The sequence below is a fragment of the Rhinichthys klamathensis genome, unplaced genomic scaffold (genome assembly GCF_029890125.1).
Source record: "Rhinichthys klamathensis goyatoka isolate OS25496 unplaced genomic scaffold, OSU_Roscu_1.1 h1tg000281l_1, whole genome shotgun sequence".
Classification (NCBI taxonomy): Eukaryota; Metazoa; Chordata; class Actinopteri; order Cypriniformes; family Leuciscidae; genus Rhinichthys; species Rhinichthys klamathensis.
This window is the reverse complement of record NW_026606800.1, coordinates 8633480-8659174: the sequence shown is the minus strand read 5'-3', so window position 1 is coordinate 8659174 and position 25695 is coordinate 8633480. Positions and strand designations below refer to the sequence as shown.

Genomic DNA, 25695 nt, shown 5'->3' with positions numbered 1-25695 from the left:
AATTTTAGGTATATTGTCCAATTTTTAAAGTATGCACTAAATCCAAGAATGGAATTTGTTTAACAACACAATTGACTAACTCAGACTTCTTAACAAGAGCAGATTACTTGACCAGGTCAGCCAGATTTCAAAAGAAAGACCATGCTGGTTTTACCGGACAGCACTAAACTGGTTTTCCAGCAGGGATAGTTGAAAACAAATCAGATAAACCACCAGCCCTTTCTTGATTTGCTGAATGATATTTCTAAAGATCCTGATCTGAATCACTCAGTAGCTGGGTGGCTTCACATCAAAGGGCACATCTGTAGAAACTCTCCATTGGCATCCTAACAGGCTTCATGCGCACTGGCACTGCCACATGCCAATGGAAAGGAGCAATAATCCTCAACAAATAAATAAAACGCAGCTTCAATGTGCACAGACCACCACAGACGAAGAGGGAGACACTTCATCTCGTGCGGTGATGTTGGCACGGTGCGTCTCCTTTGAGGAACTGCCAGCAGCTCTTGGATTTGACTGGCGTCGGATGGGGATGAGCTGAACTCTTGTCTGTTTGTGTGGCTTGATTTGTCATGGTTAAATTTCTAATTAAAAGGCACGTTAGTGCCAGGACACTGGCAGGTGTATGTGAGCATAATCTCCCCAAAGATGAGACATATTGCATTCGGCAATGATGAGAAGAGATGAAGTGGAACAACATATGGTAAAATGGAGAAGGGCTATATCAAATGTATTGCTTGTTAAAACAGAAAACCGACCAGGATTGATCTGTACAAGCTGAGAATTGTTTTCTTTTGTGCAAATGAGATTTAAATCAGAATACATGTCATAAAACTTTTACAGCATGTCATCTGGATTTCCATAGACCCTATTTTTCTTTAATTAAAAAGAACGGGTCTACTTTTCATAAAATTCACCACCGGTCAAATGTCTGAAAGTTTTTGAAATGTTTTTGAAATCGGTGAGCCTGCATTTCTCAAATACAGTATAAACAGAAATAATGTGAAATATTTCCTCTGTTGATTAAGCTTAATTTTCAGCAGTCATTACTCCAGTCTTCAGTGTCACACGACCCTTCAGAAATCATTCTAATTACATAGAAGACTTGTATTTAAAATATACGTTTGTTTGTTTTTTACTTTCTATTCATCAAAAAATCCTGGGGAAAAAGTATCAAAGTTTCCACAAAAATATTAAGTTTCCAAAATTGATAATAAAAACCATTATTAATAATTTAGCACGAGTAATAATAAAGCACCAAATCAGCATATTAGAATGATTTCTGAAGGATCATGTGACACTGAAGACTGGAGTAATGATGCTGGAAATTCAGATTTGCCATCACAACAAATTACATTTTAAAATATAATAAAACCGAAAACAGTACATTAAAATGACATATATTATCAACAAATGATAAATGTATTTTTTGCAAACTTCTGACATCAGTGCATAAGGCTAAAAGGAGCGTGTGGCAATTTGTGCACATCTGTGAGTATAAATCTGTGAGTATAAATCAAACACGTGGGCTCTGACACCTCAGTTGAAGGACTTTAACATGCCGGTTTGACAGTGGCCTCTGATGTAGCAGCATTTCAAAGATACCATGTGATGGCACGCCACATGTGCTAATGAGACAAGAGAGCGCTGGTCTGGGACTTGTCACCAGATAATCCACCTACTTTCAACCCTGAAACAGTTTATAAGTGCATAAAGACTAAAAGTTACTTTCTGGCTCCTGCTTGTTGCTCTTATTTTTGCATTAACATATCAATGAAGGTGAAGTACGCCCTCTAGTGCATGCTCACACTATTCTTAGGGTTTTCAAGTACAAAGGGAAACAAATTATAATTCAGAAAATAAAAACTGTTATCTTTAATTGTGTGCAGGTTGTTTAGAAAGCTTCCGTCAGCGGAGGCAGGACTTTCCACTGACGTATTCAGATGAGCAGACAGGAGGATCATTTCAGTGACGAAATCCCATTTCAAAAGACAAAACATCAGCACAGTTGACATGATACAGGGAACCAGCACAACCGTGAGAGATCTACTACAGCAAAGATCTTTTTAATGGTCCCAAATATACTGAACAACCAAGAGTACACATGTAAAAGAAAAGAAAATGAAGATATGACAAAAATCGATCACATCTAGAGTTCCACTCAATCTTTAATCAAGACGGGCTTACAAATTTTCCAAAAAATCTGCAGTTTTGAAGGGCAAAAAAAGGGTAAAACTATCTCCCCCCACTGAGGTTTTAAAAACCTGTTCAAGTGCGGCTGAAAACGTCCTGAACATTTAAAGGCAGGTCTCTTTTATGTCATTTAAAAAAATGAGAGAGGAGAACAACAGAATAAGAAAAGGAGGGAACTGCTGGCTTTGAAAGAGGAAGAACTTCCGCTGAGCCACGAGAACAATGGTGACATCATAAACAATGACGACCCAGACTTCTTTGCTCCCCAGTGTCCCGTCTGGCCCTAGAAACTCACAAAAAAAAAAAAAAAAAAAAAAAAAGAATCAAGAGGAAAAAAGGCCAACAGAAAAAAAGAGCTAGAGGAAGGAGAGAAAGAAATGGAGATGATGTCAGCAAAGGTGAGTGGTGGTTGTGAATTGGCTGGCCCAGTTCGGGTCATGTGAGGTCCTTCCCTGAGAGGGGGGGCAGTGTGTCCTGGTCCAAGCCTGGGACGCTCCGTGGGGCAACAGTTTGAGTGTCTGTGAGTAACTGACTGTGTGTGAGGTCATTTTCACCCCCCAGTACTTTAGGTTTGTCGAAATTCATTTCTTATTAAATCCTTTTTTTATAATTCTTTGTCCAGACCACAGTTTTATATTCTCTTCGATCTCTCCGTCCGTTTCACGAGTCTCTCTTTCTCTTGCAGATTGGCACTTGGACAAACTCCATGTGGAGACATTCACCTTTTCGCTCTGTGACCGAATCTTCTCCCTCTCTTGCTCTCCATTTCTCCGTTCCTCACACGGCGCCCCATGGACACCTGCGGGGGGGCTGCATTCGTTCATTTATCCATTCATTTATGTATTCATTCATTGAGTTTCAGTTTTGAGTTCTAGGCTGAGCGCTGCAATAGTCTCTGGATGAAGCTCCCTTTGAGCATGACTGTGCTGATTGACGAGGAAGTGCTTTAGGAGCTCAGCTTGGACTTCTTGGACAGCGGAGGACTTTCTTCTTTACTGTCTGCATCTTCCTCGTCCTCATCCTCTTCATCATCATCAGGATAGTCCACCAACCCCACTAGACCTCCCTGGAATGGGAGAAGATGCCATCAGAAACAAGCAAGCAGTAAGAAATACAATTTTAGGGCATCATTTCAGTGTTCGGCCTGCATAATCACCTTGGTGGTGACAGCTGCCGTAGGTGGGGAGCTCCGGGCTCCTGTCCCAGGAGAGCTTGGAGAACCAGGTGAACCGGGGTGGAGGGATGCGGTTGGAGGAGAGGACAGACTAGGCTTTGGAGAGCTGGAAAAGGAGAGTTTAAAACTGGGGCTCTGCCGTCCTGAGAGGCTCGCCTTACCTGTCAACACCTCCTTCTCTTCTGAATCTTTCACTTGGGGAAAAACAGGGGGAAAAAAAGTAATCAATTAAAACACACCAAGCAATGCAAGTTATATTAAAGCATCATGCAGTCAGATATGGAATCGTAGTAGTTGGTCATCAACATCATGCCATCTGCGTGTAGCAGTAACGTACGTTTCTTCCTCTCCATGAACTTGCTGATGGGATCCATCAGGTCCTCGTCACTCTTCATCTTATCTGAGGGCGGCACCACAGCTTCACCGTCCTCCAAGTCTTCCTCATCCGTGTTAAACCACATCTCCTCCTCGTCTTCCAGCGTCCGCGCATCCCGGCGAAAACGGTGATTTCTCAGAATCGACCGCATACTGAAGACAAGCAAGCCAGCACAAATAACATTCATTAAAAGGTACATCCACTTGAAAGTAGCTATTATATGCACAATGAATGCACAAAGTAACTTATTACATGCACAATTTTTATTTTTTAAATTTTGGCTTTAAAATGTGGATTTACGGTCCACCTGACAGGTAGGTCTCGGGGATTTCACGCTTGACTAGATATACCTTTTTTAAAAAAACTCTCTCTATTTCAGTTGTCTCAGGCCACATTCATACTGTTGGTTTTATGTAACCCATTCAACAAGGCCAAAGAATAATAAAAGTAATTATTATTATTGTTGTTACTGTTAAAATATTTTATTTTATTCAATTAAAAATAACAATAAAGAAATATATACTACTATAGTATTTACACTTTTGTACTGTAAAGTTACAAATGTATTTTATAAAACAACATACTAATATTATGGCTGTCTTCATTGCTTTCAAATATCAAACCAAAGGGTTTTAATTTTGGCTGAAAACCACAAACAGACTTTAAAGAGTCTCTTAAGTTGAAAACAGATATATTAACTATTCTCAATACAAATTTAGGAATTACATCTCCGATTAGTGATTCACTAAATTTGAGGATCCATATGACAATGGTTTGAAATGACCATAGACCTGTCAAGTTTAGGGTTGTCCTGTCTTTCTCTCTGCTGTTCATATCGGAGCTTCAGTCCCTTAAACGTCTGTACATAGTCTACATCCTCCAGGCCTTTCCAGTAGTTCTCTATGATATGAGCCGTCAGGGACTTCACATCCTCCTACACACACAGAACACCGCAATTATGAACAAAATAAAAAAATATATCGGTCTAACGGTATGTTATGTTTGGATAAATGTACTCACCACTCTGACATACTCAAACATCTCTATAATGGCTGAGTTGATGAGGTTGTATCTCGATCCATTGTTGAGGAAAGCTTTGACCACTGGCTCAAACAGGAAGTTCCTCATAATGTATCTGTTATAAAACTCATCCTTCAGGCCAATGATTTTCCTCATGAAACGCAAAGCACCTGAACAAGAGGATTGAGAAAGGTATAGAGAGATTTAACAGCCAAGTTATATCTGATGCCTGTTGAGTGTTTGGTATTGGTATAAATAAATTAGTGCTTGTTAAAGGATTAGTTCACCTCAAAATGAAAATTTCCTGATCATTTACTCACCCCAATGCCATCCAAGATGTTCATGACTGGATTTTTCTCCACACAATGGACTTCAATTGCAACCAACATGTTGAAGTCCAAATCAATGCAGTTTCAAAGGGCTATGAAGAGCTTCAAACGGCTCTGCACGTTCCCAGCTGAGGAATAGGGTCTTATCTAGCGAAACAATCTGTCATTTTCTAAAAAATAAATAAACATTTATATACTTTTTAACCGCAATTGTTCGTCTTGTGCTGGTCTGCGACGCGCCAGGGATTACACGCGTCATGTCATCTAAGTTATTTGTCTGTGTACTCCGGTTAAAAAAGGCAGGGAAGGGCGAAAAATTCCATCTCATTTTCCCCCGTTTTCTCCTCCAACTTCAAAATCGTCTGACATCTTTGTTTTAATTTATTGTTATTATAAAAAATAAAAAAAATAAAAATCGTGACGTTTCCAATGTGATGACGTAATGCCTGGCGCGCCGCCGACCAGCAGAAGTCGAACAATTGTGGTTAAAAAGTATATAAATGTTTTTTTGTTTTTTTTAAATGACCGATCGTTTCGCTAGATAAGACCCTATTCCTCAGCTGGGAACGTGCAGAGCCGTTTGAAGCTCTTCATAGCCCTTTGAAACTGCATTGATTTGGACTTCAACATGAAGGTTGCAATTGAAGTCCATTGTGTGGAGAAAAATCCCGAAATGTTTTCCTCAAAAAACTTAATTTCTTTTCCACTGAAGAAAGAAAGACATGAACATCTTGGATGGCATTGGGGTGAGTAAATTATCAGGAAATCAGGAGTCTAGTTCAGAGTCTTTAATAAAAAATAAAAAAAATCATACTTTCAGTATCAAACCCCGCTTATGGAAGCATATGGGTAGCAATATTCAATTTGAAATGTAATATGCAAAATGACAATGCATTTCTGTATTTAAATAGACATTTCCCATTACATTTGTGCAAAATGAAAATGAAAAATCAATTATATAATTTACATTTGCCATTTCATACACTAGTTTTAATATGTAAATTGAATACATATTTTAACGCTTTATAAAAGTTGCAAAATTAAAATGAAAATGTATTACAGAAATGATTAGATATGTTTAACATGTTCAAGCAAAAACTGTAGCAAAATGATTATTTAAATGTTATTTTTCTTAATTGCATTTACACTCACAGTTAAGACACTTGCGATTGCATTTTCATTAAATGTCCCGCAATGAATATAGCAAAATTCAATGTGCAAATTGAAAATGCATTCCCCGCCCCCTCCCGTCACTGAGTGAAGGCGGGGCTCGGCAACAGGTAAACATAGCTATGCGTCACGTGTTTTGAGGTGTTGGAAGGAAACACGGCGGCGGCAGAGCTGATACGAGTGTTAAATTCACTAGCAGAAGAAGTGGAGCGTGAACAGAGAAATGGTAGTGTTTCCGAAGATTATTACGCATCTGCAGGTGATAGAACCAGTGCGTTGTTGGAACGTCTGGGATCATTTTCTGCCTTATCAGGCGTCAACATTAATGTTGGAGATCATACAGTTTTTCCTTACAAATGCATAGGCCTATTACTCTGAGATCACAGAATATGACGGGTCAAATTCATAGCTACCGAAAAATGTGACCGCTCTATTTCTTCATAACTGACAGTAATGTTCAATAAAGTGACTCGTGATGTGTGACCATCTCCCCTTTCTATTTTATTAAGCATTTTGATCAGATATTGATCAATCTATAGGTACAGTAGGGTCATGGAATCTGATGGGTCAAATTCATAGAAGACTAGCCTTTTTTGGGTGAATGTGGGCTGGTGACATCATCGTCTATAATTCGGTGTCTAATATTTTTAAAAAACCAAGCAGCAAACTAATTTTTTACAAGCACAAAACAGCACAAACGGCACAAACAAACGAGACTATTTTGTGTGAATTTGGAGCATGTGAGTGACCTCAGAATGACCAATAAATATTATTTTAATATCTAAGAAACCGAAGCAGAACAAAGACGTTTACCGGCACAAACGAAGCACAAACGATTGAGCCTCTTTTGGGTGAATTTGGAACAGGTCGGGGGGTGGTGATGTCATCACCTGTAATTAAATGTCTAAAATCTTAAAAACAGAAGCAGCACAAACAAAACTTTAACCGGCACAAACGAACAAGACTATTTTATTTGGAGCATGTGGGGGGCTGGGGGACCTCAGAATGACCTATAAATATTATTTTAATATCTAAAAAACCGAAGCAGCACAAAAAAAAAAAAATGTACAGCACAAACGAAATAAAAACAATTGAGCCTATTTTGCCGACGTTTTGCATTGGGTGTGGGCGGGGCCAACTTCACACAGTGATTGACAGGATGGGAGGGGGCGGGGAATGCATTCTCAATTTGCACATTGAATTTTGCTTCATTCATTCCGGGACATTTAATGAAAATGCAATCGCAAGTGTCTTAAGGCATAAAAAAAAAAAAAAAAAAAAGTTTGGTTCCGGTTTGTTGTCAGTTGAGGTCATGGGTCGGTAGGGAATTTTTTTTTTTTTTCAGTGGCAGCAAGGGATAGGTAGGAAATTATTCAGGGCTCGACCTTAAGCCTTTTCATGTGCTTGCCCTCCGAACAAGTAAATCTGTCATTCACATCAAAAAAGTTGCTTGTCCAGATTTTTTTTAATTTTATTTATTTATTCTGAAGCAATATTCTCATCAGTGTTCAATCAGCTTTGATATTTAAATTGGCATATTGTAATATCTGCACCTTTGAAGGGCATCCCCTCCCCCAATCTAATTAAATGCCCTATAGTGTCGTCTTATTCTAAATAATTGAATTTATTGATCAAATTTAGGAATTTAAAATGAAAGATGAAGCATACTGTTACCCTAGGTAGGGCTGATCAAATTAAATAATTTACATTGAAAAATTACAATTGCATAAAATAATGTTATGAAATTGATTTAAATGTACAAATAAGAAACATTGGAAAGAAGTATACTAGGCTACTTATAAACATAACACTAAACCGCCAGTAGGTGGCGGCAGGCGGCCGTATTAATGAGTGAGTCATTGATTCATTAATTCAAATGATTCGTTTAAACGGTTGATTCATTCAAGAATGAGACGGATGTTAATGAATGGGTCATTGAATCTTTGACTCAACCGATTCGGTCAAAATGCTGAATCATTCAGTAATGAAAACAGGTCGAGTGTTCCTGTGATGTGCCGTGGTTCTGCTGTGATTTTTGTTTGGAACTATTTTCGCTGCTGAAATAGAACAAAAACAGCCAATATTCATTGCATCTAAAATGTAAGTGACTTAATTTTAACTGTTTATTGAACTGTTGTAGGAAATCAATGTCACATTTTCAATCGTGATATGGTATTCAGGAAAAATAATTGAGGCTGCTTAAAATATAGAAACTCCACATTTAGATTTTTTAGAGGCAGTATGTTGTTAACTGAGTGTGTGTGTGTGTGTGTGTGTGTGTGTGTGTGTGTGTGTGTGTGTGTGTGTGTGTGTGTGTGTGTGTGTGTGTGTGTGTGTGTGTGTGTGTGTGTGTGTGTGTGTTTGTGTGTGTGCTGCGCTCATGTGTGTAGATTTCTCCTCGAGAGGCTGCGCGAGCGTCAACAGCGCAACCTCACCGTCAGCATGCAGGCTAATACATTTATTATCCACAATCGATCGCAACTTACAATAAATGTAATAAAATCAGAATCATTCTCTTGGTTTAGTGATTCCCTAGTTATTTTTTTGTTTGTTATTGATGTTCTAATCAGGCTACTTGTCCGTTCGGGCAAGTAAAATTCTCTTTTACTTGTCCTTCTAAAATCCATTTGTCCCGGACAAGCGGACAAGTTAGACGGGCTCTGGAGATACGAAGCGCGGCAGGTTAGAGTGTTTTGGATTGCATAAAATAATAAAAGAAACGAACAAATACATGGCGAAAGAAGTGGTAGACAGCAGAAGAGGGTATTGTAATTTGGGATGATTTTTAATGAAACTCGGGAGGCGGATGGAGGTTACTCTTTAACGCATCATGTGGTGTGTGCGTGCCTATGAATGCATGCATTTGTATGTGTGCGTAATGCGTATATGAATAAAAGTGTCCTAAATGACACCAAAAAAAAAGACTTGTATATGTTTTATTGTTCAGTTTGACGAACGATGTGTGAACGACCATATAGCTGCCTCGTTTGTTTTGCTGGAGGACAAGCATCTTGCATCGCGTGCTATAAAAATACGGTGCTGTACAAAAACGTAAATTATAGTTTGCCTCAAAGTTTTGTATTTGTGTATTTATTTAATTTTTATTATTTCTTCTCCAAGCTCATAAAATAAATTTGGGTCGCACATAAATTGACAGGGTCGGTCGGAAACCGGAACCAAACAATTTTTTTTTTTATGCCCAACTGTGAGTGTAAATGCAATTAAGAAAAATAACATTTAAATGATAATTTTGCTACGGTTTTTGCTTGAACATGTTAAACATATCTGTAATACATTTTCATTTTAATTTTGCAACTTATAAAGCGTTAAAATATGTATTCAATTTACATATTAAAACTAGTGTATGTAATGGAAAATGTAAATTTAAATACAAAAATGCATTGCCATTTGACATATTGCTTTGTCATTTTGCATAGTACATTTCAAATTGAATATTGTTACCCATATCCGCTATGTTCATCAAACCATTAACAAAAACTATTAAAAAACATTGTTCTTAACTGAAATATTGGGACGAAAAACAGAAATTAAAAATTTTGCCTTGGCAATTAATTGCACTAAATTAAAGTGCTAAAATTACTAACTGAAAACTAAAACTGAAATAAAATTAAAATATTGAAATTAAATTAAGAATGACAAAAAGCTGACAACAAAACCACTAAAAAACTAAATTGAAAAATAAAACCTATAATAGTATAAATAACACTAAAAAAACACTGTAACCACTGTTGATAAGCAGAGGATTTGATCTGAGCACATATGCTTTGTGTGTCACAGAGACGAGACCTTGGCAGCATAAGAATAGTATGGAAATTGCAAACAAATCAATCTTTATAAATTTGTTTTAAAAAAATTTTGATGGGGGGAAAAAAACATTACTTATAAGAAAAAAATATAAATAATTGTAAAGTAAATACTAAATGTACACTTCAATGCAAGCCTAAAATGTTTTAATTAAACATTTAAAATACATAAAAAATATATATTGTTGGTGTTAAGGCATTCGAAATTTGAGCTACTGGACTACCAAGCATGCAAAAATCCTTACTGTCATTCTGATAGCACTTCAAAAACAACTGACCCCACTCTTGTGACATTATGAATGTTATATGTATGAGCGTGAGTCCAAATACTCACATAAGGCTAAGAAAGCGTGTTGAGAAGCAGTGAGCACCAGTACTCTGCGGAGGATGTCTTTGTTGATGATGTAGTTCTTTATGTGATACGTGTGATGCTCCACACAGAAAGTGAGCAGCTCTACGATCAGAGCCAGCAGCTGACACGTCTGGAAATCATCTGGCAAGACAAACACATGGAGTGAGAAATCTGCAGATGTTACATCTTTAAACAGGTATGCAAATTTCAATTGAGCAATGATTCAAAAAGGCTGCAAATGCATCCAGTCTGCATGCATGCATATGCACATAAAACCCGAATTATTACCTTTGCTGGGTTTTTCTTCTGTGGTGTTGGCAAGAAGTGGAGCTGAGAGCACATGCATGCAATGCTTATAGAAGAAACTCAAGAACTCAGTCTTCTCTGTTTTCTGCAGGGACCCAGAGAGTTAATGAAATTAAAGGAGTACGTTTTTCTGACAATGAAAGTGTATATTTGATACATTGTACTATAGTTATATTAAAACAAGTCTCACATTAGCAGTAGCCAGCATGTTCTCTGGGTCCACTAGCGTCCTGAGCAACCCCATTAACTGTACGGCTCCACCCAACTCTGGATCCGTGTCACAGATCATATGCTCAATGATCAGATTTATCAACAGAATGTCCTGTAAAAAGAGACAATTAGAGAAGACGGCAAGTAGATCGAATTATCACATGGGTCAGTGGGCATGTCTGACTTACATCATCGTTCTGTTGAGACTCCTGCATAACAAACTCTCGCACCATGGAGGGGTTGTACTCCACCAGGTAGGAGAAGATATCAGTGGCTGCTCCACGCACCTGCACATCATCCATGCCCTTTAAAAAGCACACACACAGGTTGGTAAATACAGCATGGTTTTCATTGATAGGAAAGTTCAAGCAAGTCAGAGACCGTTTTAGATGCATAAGGTCTCGATAACAGACAATACAAAAGGTCATTCCTCGTTAGTAAAGATGTTAACATTTTAAAAAGAAAAAAGAAACCAAGCTGACACCTGACAATACATTTGTTCTTTAAAATAGCAAGGATATCTTACAAGAATAACTTCCAGCGCTGGCAGGATTCCCATGTTGGAAAGAGTTTTGAAGAATGCATCTCTGTTCTGCGGTTGTAACGTTTGCGAAAATGCACAAAACTCCTTCAGGAAATTTACCTGGATGTGACACACAATATGAGTTTTGTATGTATCCATTATGTTGAGGAGGAGGCATCCATTAGTAATCCATTAGTAATGCAGCTATCATACCAGTTCATGCCGCTTGTCGTCATCCGTGGCTTCATCAGTTAGCTGTGCAAAGAGCTCAGTCAAAAATTTCTCATCATCCTGAAAAAACACACACACATAAGAAACAGAGCTCTGGTTATTACATGAACCTTTATATTTTTTTTTAAAGGTTATGTCGTTATGCTTTTATGACATGAAATTAATGTAAACAGTCAGCTATGCCTTAAGGGATTAGACTGACAGAACAAAACATCTGATGTCTCAAAACAGAGCTGTGCATTGGTGTGAATGCAGCTTATTAGATCTCCCGCTGTCTATGATGTCATCAGTAATAATTACACAGCAGAGTAAAGCTGAGAAAGAGAAAAATCCCTTAATGTTCTTGTCTTGACTGGAAAAAGTTCAGAATCTGAAAGCACCCTTAAATATTGATAACACTCTGTTTATTGCTGGTTTCTTTGTTCCTCTTTATTATCTACTATTTGCTTGTATGTTTTGACTATATATATATAAATATAGTTAACATACAAGCAATTTTTAAGCGTTCAGATTCAGGTGCAGGAAGAAGCAGAGGGCTCTGTTTGGTGTTTGCGCGTTGTGTTAAGTGTGCACGCACACAGAGAGCCGAGTCTGACGGGGGGGGCCTCGCTTGTGCTGAATTGAGTTCTCTTTCACGTCTGTTTGCACTTGAATGGAAAAATAAACACAAAAGTATGTCAAAATCTTGGTGAGTAGGCCATTCACGTAAACCTAGTCAGTTGTGTCTTAAATTAACGTGAAAACGCGTGTAACAGTATACTATTCGTGCGTTCGGTCTTAAAGCTAGGGTATACGATTTCAAAGATTGTTCATTATTAATATCCTCGTTTAGATGCTGGTTATGGTTATATAGTACAATCCTAACAATATGAATAGAAAAAAGAATGAAAAAAATCTATTCACTCTATTGGCTGTACAGCCGCAGAGAAGTTGACCAATGTAAGCTGTCCGGCCGGACAGCTTACATTGGTCAACTGCTCTTATCCAATCACCAGCTCCACTGAAATGCTCCATTGGAATGTTAGCCGTTTAGCATCGCCTATCACGGGTCAAAGTAATTATATTTCTTGAAGTCCTTGAATATATTTCAGTAGGCCTAGCGGGTTTCTGTTCGAGCCGATGGAAATTTGAACAAGATGCGCTGTGTGCTGCAATAACAATTACTGAAAACCTTAGCAATACTAGTAGGATTATACTAATGGTGGTGGTGGGGAGTTTAGAACATTTCATGTGTTGCTAATCTTGCGTTGACGTGAACTCAAACGTGACATTGAATTGTTGATGAAGCAACTAAGTTCAAGTGTCTAAAGGCAATTTTACATATGATGTGTCATTATAGCGAGGTCATTAGATTGAACATTACATGAACTGACATTACATCTCAGTTCCGATGTTTACTACCGGTGATCACAGCTTGACTGAGTGACGTAGTTCAGTTCGTTTCCCGGTGGGAGGGATCAGGTAGCACAGAGGGGAGGGGTGTGTGTGTGGAGGGGCGGGATGAGTTTTTTAAAAATTCAGGCTTTCTCGACCGATTTTCAAAATCGTATACCATAGCTTTAATGACAGCAGCCTAAAATTCTAGCTGCCGTCTGTGCCATTAATGTTAATCAAACAACAGAAGACAAAGAAAGTCACTCACTGATCATGACTGAACAACTTTTGTAGCTTTATTTAATTTATACAGTGAAGACTATGCAGTATGATTATTCAATGTCTGTACATGATTACGGTCATTTGTATCTTTGTTCTGCAGTATTGATCTGAGAAGTTGCTTGTAACTGTTTAAAACAAAGCAATTTTATTACTGAAGACTCACTTGTCTTCAATAATGTTTGAACTTTATATTAGTTAGGCTAGTAGTTTTTGCTGTGGTATCGAAATTGTAAATTTCGAATTTCGAGAATTGTGAAATTTCACCAGTATCAATTTTTTTTTCATTAAGTTCGTGATCAGAGCTGAGATCAGATTGGATCAGATTGATCCATTCGCAGTAAATGCTACTCCATCACTGCACACTGCGCTATGAGGTCAAGTCACTTTTAATGTGCATTAGAAAAAGCAACATGCTCCAAACATCTTTCCAAAGACTTGTAATAAGCATTTACACATCTGTTGTCCAACAAAAGAGAACATTTAATGATGTTTTAACTCCAAACTTACTATATAGGCCTAATCACAGTTGAGTGTTTGAAATAACTTCCTTTTGTGATCTGACGTGGCTTCATTTCACAGAATGAGGCAGAAATTATATTTTATTGTATTCAAGGATATGCGTCAGTCAAAACGTCTCTATCTGCATTTTATTCTGCAACCGCGATAGTTGGCAAAGATCATTTCTGGGGTATTTTGGCTTCATTTTCTTACAGTGGAAGGAACCAGAGACACGCACGCTGTCCACACCCTATTTTGTGCAAAAAAGGAAAAATAATTTCCTTATTAAAAGGAGAGAATAAGTTCTCTCTAAAGAAATTAAGTAAACATGCGAATCCACAAGTTTTTCTCCAGTGTAGCGATAGAGAAGTGCACATGAGGGTTTTTTTCTCTCAGTGGACGCATACGATTTCCTGACAAAAAATACAGGGCTAGTTCAGTCAAAAATGAAAATTCTGTCATAATTTACTCACCCTTAAGTTATTCCAAACCTGTATGAGTTTCTTTCTTCTGTTGAACACAAAAGATGATATTTTAAATAATGTACTATTAAAATACTATTGCCGTCAGCTGTCTGGTTACCAACATTCTTCAAAATATCTTCTTTTGTATTCAACAGAAGAAAGAAACTCATAGAGGTTTGGGACAACACAAGGCGGATAATTCTCATTTTGGGGTGAACTAATAACCCTTTAAAGGGGCACTTGGCAACTATTTCAACTTAATAAAACCGTTTAGAAATCATTTGAATGGTGACTTTCCCCGCTCCCCCAGCGTCCCCAGGAGGGAAACCAACCTTGCAACATGGGGACTAACATCCCGGTAAGTTGGAAATAGAAGTCTCGTGAGAACCGAGAACGAGCGAGAAACACGAACTGCTTTATGGCAATTCGACATAATTCTATGATACTGTGTATGATGTATTACCCACTCGGTAGACATAACTACACGATAAAGTTGGCCGGCTCCGATAATAACAAATGCACATAAGCAGCGGTAGAAACTGGGAGGAAGGTGCCGCAAGTGAGTTTTTTTATGACAGTGTTGTGAAAATAGACGCCGCACAGCTGTAGGGGGAGCTTGATGAGAAAACATGCGACAACAAAAGTGAAAATCAGCGAAGAAAATGACTAGAGTTGCCAAGTGCCCCTTTAAGAAATTACCATCACAGATTTTTTTTCATAATGATGTAATATTTTACAATAAAACCTTAGACCTTTCTAATGATTTATAGTAATAGCCCTCTTGCAGTGTAATATTGTTATTACAAAATAATTATTTTAATAATTTTATTTAGCAATAGTAATAATAATTATTGTTATTATAATCAATATTATTATTAGTCATATTTATGTATAAAAACAAAATTTTGGGCATTGTATTTACATTTTAAATTGCGATCACAATTTTTAAACCAGAAAAATCGCAATTAGATTCCTCCCCCAAATCATGCAGCTCTACAATGTTACATGGATCAAAACAACCAGAGGTGGAAAGTAACGAATTACATTTACTCGCGTTACGTAATTAAGTAGTTTTTTTGTGTATTTCTACTTTAAGTAGTTTTTAAAATCTGTACTTTTACTTTTACTTAAGTACGTTTTGTTTGAAGTATTGTACTTCGCTACATTTGAAATCATATCCGTTACTGAGTAAATAATAATAATACAAGAAAAAAAAAAAGAAAAAAAAAGAAAAAAAAAAATCACACTCCGGAAACTACTGCATTGGTTGAAGGGCGGGAGAACAAACACGCAAGAAAGGTGACGCAGACCCAGCTGAGCTGAAAGCGCCCTCGAATTCTTATGAAGCGAATTATGGCCAGTATGAAAATACTTTGTAGGAAAAAAGCGTGGTTGTCCTCGAGGATAGATATCCAATTTGCAAAAAAATTGGACGCAAAGTGGCTGCAAAAGGAGGATACATAGGACACCATCCCTCCTGCAGATAAAGGTATGTCCCGATTATAACTTAAGGCCGAATGACTTACGTGATGCAGAGGGAATCCCGGAATCCAGTCATGAAAATGGAATTATTCACAAAACGCAGATAACAAGTAAAACACGCAAAGTCATGGATGGATGAATACATGGAAAGTAGAACTGTGCAATAAATCCAATGCGACATGGTCTGTGAATATTTAAGCACAAAAATACTGCATGTAAATATAACCTTATTTGTTCTGCTGAGCTGTGCCGCTTTGTCTACTACATACTCAAGTACGCGTGACGTTCATGGTGTTTTCAGCGTCTCACAAACAATTTGAGGATATGAATACATGAACATTTCCAGAGCTGCTCTGAGAGAACGCCTTATGAGAATTTTCATAATTTTATTTGAGAAAAACAAAACCATTGTCAAATACATTTTGAAACACTTTTTTTTACACTTTTGGTCTTCACTACAACCCATCAAAATAAAAGTTCGGTTTTACTAGGAGAAATTATGACAGAAAAATATTACTATTGTAGGCATACAATAGAACTTAGCCTACTTCTCAAAATAATAATAATAACAACAATAATAATACATTTTATTTAAATATTATTTAAAGGAATATATTTTTTGTCCATGGTTTAATTTAGTAAATCTGTTTTTGCAGCGCTTCCTCAAAAAATAAAAGGACACAAGTTTAAATTTACATTTGATTACCACCGTTTTTGATAATATATTTGGATTAAATCATAAAAAGAAACATTAATTTTCTGAATAAAATACATTTCATAGGACAATATTGTTCTTAAACATTTTAATAAATAATTAATGTTAAAAATAAGTTGTTAATCTAATTCATTATCAATTATTAGACATGTTTTATTGACATTTTAATAAACAAAACAAACAAATGGTTTCAAGTTTGTTATGATTAAAAGCATTTGTTCAACCAAAAAAACCCTGTTTCATTAATTTAACTGTCATTTTAACTGATGATAATAATAATAATAATAATAATAATAACCATAATTTAATAATACAGTTTATTTAATAATTGATTAATACTGTAAACCGTGATATTTTCTGAGACCTTATCATACTGTGAAAATCTCATAACATTACAACCCTACATGGGAGAGTCCCCCACCCCCGCTGTTAAAAAAAGTAACTCAGTAACTTTTACTCTGAGTAAATTTTAAATTAGCTACTTTTTACTTTTACTTGAGTAGATTTTTAGTAAGGGTGCTCCGATTGATCGGTCGCCGATCATAATCGGCCGATAATTGCTTTGGGGTGTGTGATCGGCGGTCTCCATAAAGGCCGATCCAGAAAAGCCGATCAGATGACGCAAAACTCACGAGACAATTTTTTTACGCCCTGGTAAAAATAGCTTCACCGGTTTGGCAATTCTACAACAGGGCTCAAGCTTTGAGCGTGACAGTCACTCATTTCGGTCTTTTGTCACGCTCTCCCGCCACACATTGTATTTCTCACGCTGAAAAACTATTTGTAATATATTTAATATGCCGCAGCGCCCAAAACTCTGGCCGCGCCGCTCTCACTGTGGAACCGGCATGAATCAAGCGCGTTTCCTCTGGTGTTGTTCGTCGAGCTACGGCCAATCAGAAAATAGGACTATTGTATCTGGGTAAGATTTAACGCAACAACCAATGACAAAAATGTATCCAACCCCCGTGCGTCCGTCAAATCACTCGTACATATTTTCTCTCATCAAAACTGAATATGTTCATCAGCGGTTACAGTTATATCAAGCAAGGATACGTTTGTGTTTTATTTTGTGATTACACCGGAATGAATAAGAGTCCGCAACGGCGAAAGATTGAATTGCGCGTCCGAGTAAAGACTGCGGGAGGCACAGAGAGCACTGTATCCATGCAACTGATCGCCGCGGCAACGAGCGCGCAGCTTGAGTTCAAAAACACATTTTAGCGCTAGATTTCTTATTTAATAGCGAACTAAATGAATGATCTGCTAGTTAACTGAAGATGTTTTATTTATTTATATTAGGTACATGGTGGGACAGACTTCACTGGATCTAAAAAAAATCAATCTAAACAAATGTGACCAGTAGTGGTGGCTTTCTTAATCTGTTTAAAATTATTTTGCAAGGGTTCTTCACACACACACACACACACACACACACACACACACACACACACACACAAAAAGTGTGTTGTGACACACACACACAAAAAAAGGTTTCTCTACCTCTCTCTTCCTCTCTAAATGCCCACAAAATCTGACGAAGCATCCCAGAAAAAAGCAAAGTTATAGATGCAGATATGGAAGTTGTTAGTTTTTTTTTTTTTTTTTGCTGTGCACTTTACTACCTGTGGTCCTTTAAGTGTATTAGAAAAACTGATGGCTGACTGACTCTAAACATTATTTTGGCTATAGCCTTTTTTGTTGCTGTTTTTAGTTTAAAGTAGTCTAAAGCTAAATTTAAAGACTCAGATGTTCTGTCTTTTATTAATTTTATTTTATATTCTACAGGAAAGTTGTATGTCAAGCCCTAAGCTGCTCCCAATAACCAAGCTGCTATGTTAATACATGTTGCTTGCAAATAAATACACAGGTGTCAATTCATGATGCATTGTCTTCTCTTAAATGTAATACTTAATGTACATTGTTGTTAAATATAGTTTAATAAGTAATGCTACATGATAAAAAGAAGTCTTCAAATAGACCCTGTAATCGGTGATCGGTATCGGTAGATACAGCTTCCAGTAATCGGCGATCGGCCCCAAAAATCCTGATCGGAGCACCCCTAATTTTTAGACCGGTAATTTTACTTGTACTTCAGTAAAATTTCATGGAAGTAGTAGTACTTTTACTTGAGTAGAATATTTTATTACTCTTTCCACCTCTGACAACAACAAAACTTTTTATTTTACTTGAATTTATTTATTTATTTATTTTTGGAGGGGCCAGTGAAAATTTTGGCAGGGCAAGTAAAAATTGACCACTGGCCTGACTGGGGGAATAATAATAAAAATCCTTAGTATTGAGCCTCCTTTTTTTTTTTTTTTTACGATTTAAAGTAAACTAATTAGTTGTTAAAAAAAAGGTAGATCAAGAATCGTTTTGAAATCGGATCGTGACTCCCAGAATCGGATGGTGAAGTGCTTAAAGATTCCCACTCCTACTAGAATGAGTAAATATTTGGATGCAACTTTTATTGAAATAGCCTGTATTCACAACATTAAAATCTATTTTCTGATACTCAATCCCTTTCCTTCCGTATTGTGTGAATTACAACCATTAATAATTTTGTTTAGCCAGATTTGCCACATTGAACCTTTGATAAATGTTAATTGCTTATATACATTATCCTAATGTCATTTGAGCTCAATATAAAGTTGTAAATCACAGAGGCTCAAATCTGTTCTGCAACATTACTTGACCTCTAGCTGAATGAGGGTGACTTGTGACGTATATTTGATCAATGCACCGCGACACCAAGGTTAGACATGTGACTGATACTGTATCAGCTTGTCATGGACATAAGAGATTACACCTCAAAAAAAGAGGAACAAATCAAGTGAACGAAAAAACTGATCATATCATACGGTCATGGGAAAGTACATCTAATTGCTCAGACAATCATAAGAAATAGCTTTTAGTATCTAAGGCCAGTTTATTTAACATCTACTAGATTACATTCAGGTAGTAATGGGATATGGTAAAATTAAAACAATAGTGTGCCATATAATACGCACCCTTATCTGCAAAGATGGATGAAACTACTGTACTGAAGAAGCTTGCTGGGGGTTGGAGAAAATTATCATCCAGCACGCTTGCCAAGCGTTTGTGACATCACATGATATGGCTCTAAAGAACATGATGGTGCTGTTCCCATGGAAACAAGCCCCCTCCCCTAACTCCAACCAATATCAAACAATTCCACTGTAAGGCTTAGGTGATGTATATCAAACCATTTTCCTAAAATATATTTTTAACTCACTTTAGCTACAACTGCAGTAAAATCTAGGGCTGGGGTAAACGATTATTAATTAAACGATTAGTCTGTCGATTATTTTATCGATTAGTCGACTAATCGAACGATTCTTTTTTGTAACATGGAAATTGCAGGAGTGCACATTCAATGCACAACAATTTTGATCTGGTTCTTACAATGTATCTACACTGTAAAATGTTTGGTAGGCTACTCAAATGAGCCCTATCACACTTGGATGTGGTGCTCATTTTAATGTTTTCAGTGCTCATAAAAAACATCCGGACTGATTTTTCGGTTTTGTTGACGGGGGTGGGGTTTACATGCGCTTCATAAGGCACACACGCACATTTGCACACACACGCGCAAGGTCTCTCGCTCTCTCCCTCGCTGCGTGCGCTACACGGTTTGGAGCTCGCGAGCTCTAGATTCCGGGAGATTTTAACTAATTTGCGGTCATCAGGGAGCCGCTATCACTATGCGGGAGACTTGGGATGTCAACTCCATTTGACAAAGAGCGCAAATAACGACACCTTTACGTTTGGGACTAAATTTGAAGTATTCCCATACCTTCGATGATTTAGTGCGAGCTGGGTTTTTTTAGGACTTTTTCTTTTGTTGGGACTTTTGCATGGCTTTGTTGTGAATTCAGTGAAGAGGTTGCTGTTTCGTCCTCGATTCTGCAATGTTTCGGTCTCCCACGTGTGTGTGGCGAGCTGTACCGCCGGGAACGGTGCAAAAAAATAAATACATAAATAAATAAAGAAGCGTCGACAAAAAAATATGATGTCGACGTCATCGACGCGCCGCTACAGGCCTAGTAAAATCCAACTGAATGATGAAAACATCTTAAATAACAAATCACTCCCACTTTACTCTTGAAATCTACTATTGAGGTATACTGTTGCCGGTTTTCTACTAAATATGATTACATGCATATGAAAAAACAGTTAGTGCTGTTATCCTTAATCTGTAGACCTTTTGGTGTGAAAACATATCTGATGACCTTTACAGCAAAGAACCACAGTACAACCCACCATGGGCAATGAGATGTTCTCAGGTAATGTAAACAGGGAAATATTAGCAGCAGCAAAACAAACATGTAAACTTATTCACTGCAGCCTCTGCAAGCAAGGTTTTTGCTGAGGATGCAATGAATTTGAGACGGAAGTTGCTGCTCTGAAAACCGTGGTGAGAAGGCACAATGACACATAGCGAGCCTGACCATGTACATTACCTGTGAGATATGATGCTATAAGCCTAAATGGAGAGTTAATCTATAGTTTGTTTCGCTCAGTAGAGTTAAAACTTGGCAACTATTTAAACTTAATAAAACCATTTAAAAATCATTTGGATGGTTAAATAACCTGTTCTGGTGAGAATGGTGACTTTCCCCGCTCCCCCCAGCGTTCCCAGGCTAAAAACCAACCTTGCAACATGGGGACTAACGTCCCGGTAAGTTGGAAATAGGAAGTCTCGTGAGAAGCGAGAACGAGCGAGAAACACGAACTGCTTTATGGCAATTCGACATTAACACACACGCCATATGATACTGTGATGTATTACCCACCTCGGTAGACATAACTCCACCCGATAAAGTTGGCCGGCTCCGATCATAACAAATGCACATGAGCAGCGGTTGAAAGCGGGAGGAAGGTGCCGCAAGTGAGTTTTTTTACGACAGTGTTGTGAAATATACGCCCCACAGCTGTAGGGGGAGCTCGTTGAGACTATGCGACAACAGAAGTGAAAATAAGCGGAGAAAATAAGCAAAAGAGTTCCCCTTTAACTCAACCATAGGCTTGCTACGATAGTCAGTGTTACCGGTGTTCAGAAGCAACACCGGTTACTTCACTTGCCCACCGCGGCACCACCCCCCACCGTCTATTTATTAAAAAAAATGTATACAATAATTTTGTTCAGTTAAAGAACAGACACTACAATTAAAAACTGAACTTGTCTGCTTAATAAATTGTGAGCCGAACGAGAGTCGCAGCACAGATCAGCAGCAGGAGTCAGATTTAATTTATCACGAGAGTGAGGATCTGATTGACAAGGTGATGGCGGAATATTTGGTGCCAAAGCACCTATTTAAGCGGATTTGTCATTGTACTGGTTTGTTGTGTTTTTCATTACGAATAATAGGCTAATGAACTCACCATTCAAGCAATATGCCCCCGAATTGGCACTAATTTGAAAGCGAAACTAAAATGCACACGTCCACACAGGCATTCATAATGTCCACGGGCGCGGAGCGAACAGAACAGAGCGCAGAACAAAACGCTCACTCTGCGCCGCACCATTATAAATGCTCATGCGGACGTGGACATTTTAGGTTCGCTTTCAAATGACTGATTTAAAAGCCTCCGACGGTGATACCAATATTGTCACACGTCGATTAACCGGTGGGAAAATATCCTCACAGTCACATCCCTAATCAACCACTAATGGTACAAAGTACACTACTGATCACGTACACACGGCTGAGTAGGAAAACCCACCTGCAGCATGCCAACGATCTCCACTTTGTTGAAGAAGATGAAGGAGTGCAGCGTGGAGAGCATGTTTTCTTCAAAGACAGAGGGGGTAGGCAGCACCATGTCCTGAATATACTGCACCCGGTACGTCTGGTGAATCTTCTGCCGCAGCTCTGGGTCTGAAATGGGAATGACCTCTTTAAACCTTGCCGTGGTGGTCAGGAACTCTCGATGCCTCCGCGGTTGGGGTAGCGACGGATCGAACTCCAGACACCCGATCACATCCATGATGCATTCTTCGGAGAACATAACTTCGAAGAGCGCCGTGCGGTTGAGGAGGAAAATGCCTTTGATGATGTCATAGAGGTGGTGCAAGCCTTCACGGTTCTCCAAGTCCTCGCACACGCGAAACAGCTCCAGCAGCTTGCGGATGTAGCCCTCGTTCTCTAGCGCCAGGGCCAGTTTTTCCCGCCGTAACGGAGAAGGTAAGGATGAGGCCACCAGCTCGGCCACCTCCTCTAGCCGGGAGAGCTCACATGGTGGAAGTTCAAGGCCAGGAGAAGACATGTCATCAAAGCGCTCCTCTTCAGACTCATCTATCAGCTCCTGGGTGATGTCTACTGAGGGGTCCTTTCCCTGGACCTGTAAACACACACAAAAAGGCTTTCAGAATAGAGCCCTACACCAACATGCAGTACTTAGAGAAACCTAGAGAAAATATTATTAATGTACATCATTATGATAAGCATAATCATCACCTGACATATTTTCTCCCAGATCTCATCACAGCCAGCCTTTTCCTGGAAGCTGAGGGCCAGGTCATAGTTTTCAGCCTCAGACCAGACTATTAATGTGTCCTTCAAAGAAAAATGCAAATACTATCAACAAATGTCCGAAAAACGGGTTAATGACACAAGGAAGTGATATTCTGCAAGTACTAACATACAGGGATCTACAGTTTAAGGCAAGACACTACAGGCTAAACCACTTTTTTTCATGACACTTGTCAATTTAGAGCTATTTTGCTTCCGCAATATGTCTTCTTTCAGACTAGTAGATAGAAAACATCCAAAGTATATTTTTAAATATTTATTTTGTTACACTTTATCGATTTGTGTCTGTAGATTTTAATAACAATAAATAACTTTAAAGGCTGTTTTCTCTAAATGAGTTAATGCGATGAATCAGAAATCTCAACTTCAGTAAACACATACACCAAATTTTACAGTTCTTTATTCTGAAGGTTTTTACAGAGGGCTTTATATAACATTTGCCTGATTTATTTAATATTTCATTCATTAAAAAAAAATTCTGTTTGTTGACTATTTTTTTATTCATGGAGTGATAAAAAAAGAGAATCCAAAACCCCGTCTGTGAAAACCTTTAACTCTTATATGTCAAAGAAAAGTTTTGGAAGTTTATGCAAATTAGTACATGTGAATGAGTAATTATGAAACTAAACATATTAAACCACCTATTATATCATATTTGACACATGGATTTCTAAGGCTACTCAGGTTTACTTTATTGTCCATCTATGGTTACAATCTATTTATTAAATATGATACAACAGGCTTTTGAGGAACATTTGTTTGTACATGTCTCAATCATTACTTTGTTGTATTGCACTGCATTACATGTTTTGCCCCCATACAATTAAAAGTACATAGCTTGGATCACAAAACGAAGCATTTAATTTCATCTTACTAAGAAGAACCATTATTGCATGATTTTGATCAGTTTGGACGCCTGAATAAAATTGATTTTTTCCTTCTCGGTGAGCTCCATTTTTTATTTGGGCCATTAAAAGCCTGATTCATCAAATATGATGTACAAAACACACATGCATGTCAAGCAAACTTTTTTTTTAATTGTCTAATATTTCAATAAACTGTTCTTACTAGATTTCTGTTCTGAAATGGTTTCTGACTTTTATATCATATGCTTAACAGGGTTGTTGTACTGTGAATCCCCAACTGGGGAAGTATGGTATGTGATATTTATTAATCGTATTAACCTGTGCTGTTTTGCATCTTTATAAGACATATGTATACTTGACTGGTTTTAATCAAGACATTTAAAGCACATATTCATGAATTACGTTCACAAATGCAATGACAAGTTGTCAATAAGATCATGTCATTTCAAACGCACCTGCTGTTTCTGATAGGCGGTGTTAGGGTTTATTTTTGACTCCAGCAGCAGTGATCCTGTTTTAAAGAACGGGCACATCTTAATTGCAGTCTCAATCAAAAGTGACCATTACATCATTTTTGTAGTGTTTTGAAACCTACCATCACTTTCGGCGCGCACCAGGAGAGACATGCCTTTCAGTCTCTCCACGTAGGCGGATGACACATGTCCCGTCCCCCGATCATCCCACTGGCGATCCTCATTCAGAGTGTACACTTTTACTCGTCTACGAGTGTCAGTCATCCTTGCAAGTAATTCTCAAACAGGCTTTCGCCTTTAATTCAATAAATTTCAACGTCCTTGCCTTGCAAGAGGCAACAGATTCTGCGGTCAACTTCAAGCTGAAATGTATGGCTGTCAGTGGCAAGCTGTCTCGAAGCTGATGCAGTATGTTGTTGTGGGGTCTACAACAGTAAATTTGTGCTTTCCAGAAAAATTATTCTGACCAGTCTAGCAATGGTCAGCTAGCTGCTGTGCTGTGTGCAGCCGAGACTCTCCACAACATACTCAATATTTTGAAATCTTTATAAACGTAACAACAAAAAGCACTTCCGTTTCTAAAAGGGGATGAAACGGTGAGAGGTTGGTTTAAAAGTATGCAGCCAGAGCACGAATGCAGAATGTGTTTATTTTTCTCCGTGCCCCCTTACTTTAAGCTAGCTAGGCTAACGCTGCGACTAATTCAGTCAAACGGGGTTAGCGTAGCTAGCGCCTCAGCTAGCAGGCTATCTCCTCGCGCGAGTCATTTTTAACACAAAAACGTTCGAAGCGTGCGCAAATTAACTCCAAAGACGTACCGATTATGCTATTTGATAATTATACTCGCGCGCGATCGGTGGAAATGCGGGAAGAGTCGTGTATAAAGCGGCGCGTTCATAATAAGCTAAGCTATATTTTCTCCAAGTATTCCGCCATATTCTGGCTAAGGGCCGCGGATGGACCAGCCAGTCTCTTTTCACACATAGATAAACATTCCCCAATGCAACTAATCGAATAGACTCGTTCGTTTCGCTTTCCGGGATGGCGAATGGCCAGCGCGACCGTCGAGCACCGTGAAATAGCAGCGACGTGACGAAAAGTAATTATTAGCCCCACTGTGAGGATTCGGCCATCTTGGGTCCCCTCAGAAAGTCGCTACGGGGTTTCCTGTGCTGCAGGCGCAGGGCCGCCGCCACAGTTTAAAGACACAGTGCGCCAAAATGACCAGCGCAGACACACTGGTGTTTCGTAACATCAAACACTCACTGCTGGT

General features: G+C 38.2%; 1 protein-coding gene across 1 annotated transcript; it reads right to left on the bottom strand.

The window, feature by feature from the left end:
* Window positions 1-2050: 2050 nt before the first annotated feature.
* On the bottom strand, window positions 2051-25190 carry smek1 (SMEK homolog 1, suppressor of mek1 (Dictyostelium)). The gene is made up of 15 exons (XM_056269100.1): window positions 24545-25190; window positions 24405-24460; window positions 23009-23107; window positions 22275-22892; window positions 11691-11768; window positions 11481-11597; window positions 11143-11259; window positions 10935-11066; window positions 10727-10829; window positions 10421-10579; window positions 4764-4933; window positions 4535-4677; window positions 3705-3895; window positions 3350-3561; window positions 2051-3259 (listed from the first exon to the last, which is right to left on the bottom strand). The coding sequence occupies exons 1-15, from the start codon at window positions 24684-24686 to the stop codon at window positions 3140-3142; spliced, it is 2457 nt and encodes an 818-aa protein (XP_056125075.1). The 5' UTR covers window positions 24687-25190; the 3' UTR covers window positions 2051-3139.
* Between the last annotated feature and the right edge of the window lie 505 nt (window positions 25191-25695).

Bases quoted from the DNA above. Each gene is read 5' to 3' on its own strand.
- smek1 (XM_056269100.1), bottom strand. From the start codon at position 24,686: ATGACTGACACTCGTAGACGAGTAAAAGTGTACACTCTGAATGAGGAT. The intron at 11,769-22,274 runs GTGGGTTTTCCT...GTGTTTTTTCAG, and splicing joins AGATCGTTGGCATGCTGCAG to GATGATGAGAAATTTTTGAC. The intron at 11,067-11,142 runs GTAAGTCAGACA...CTCTTTTTACAG, and splicing joins AGTCTCAACAGAACGATGAT to GACATTCTGTTGATAAATCT.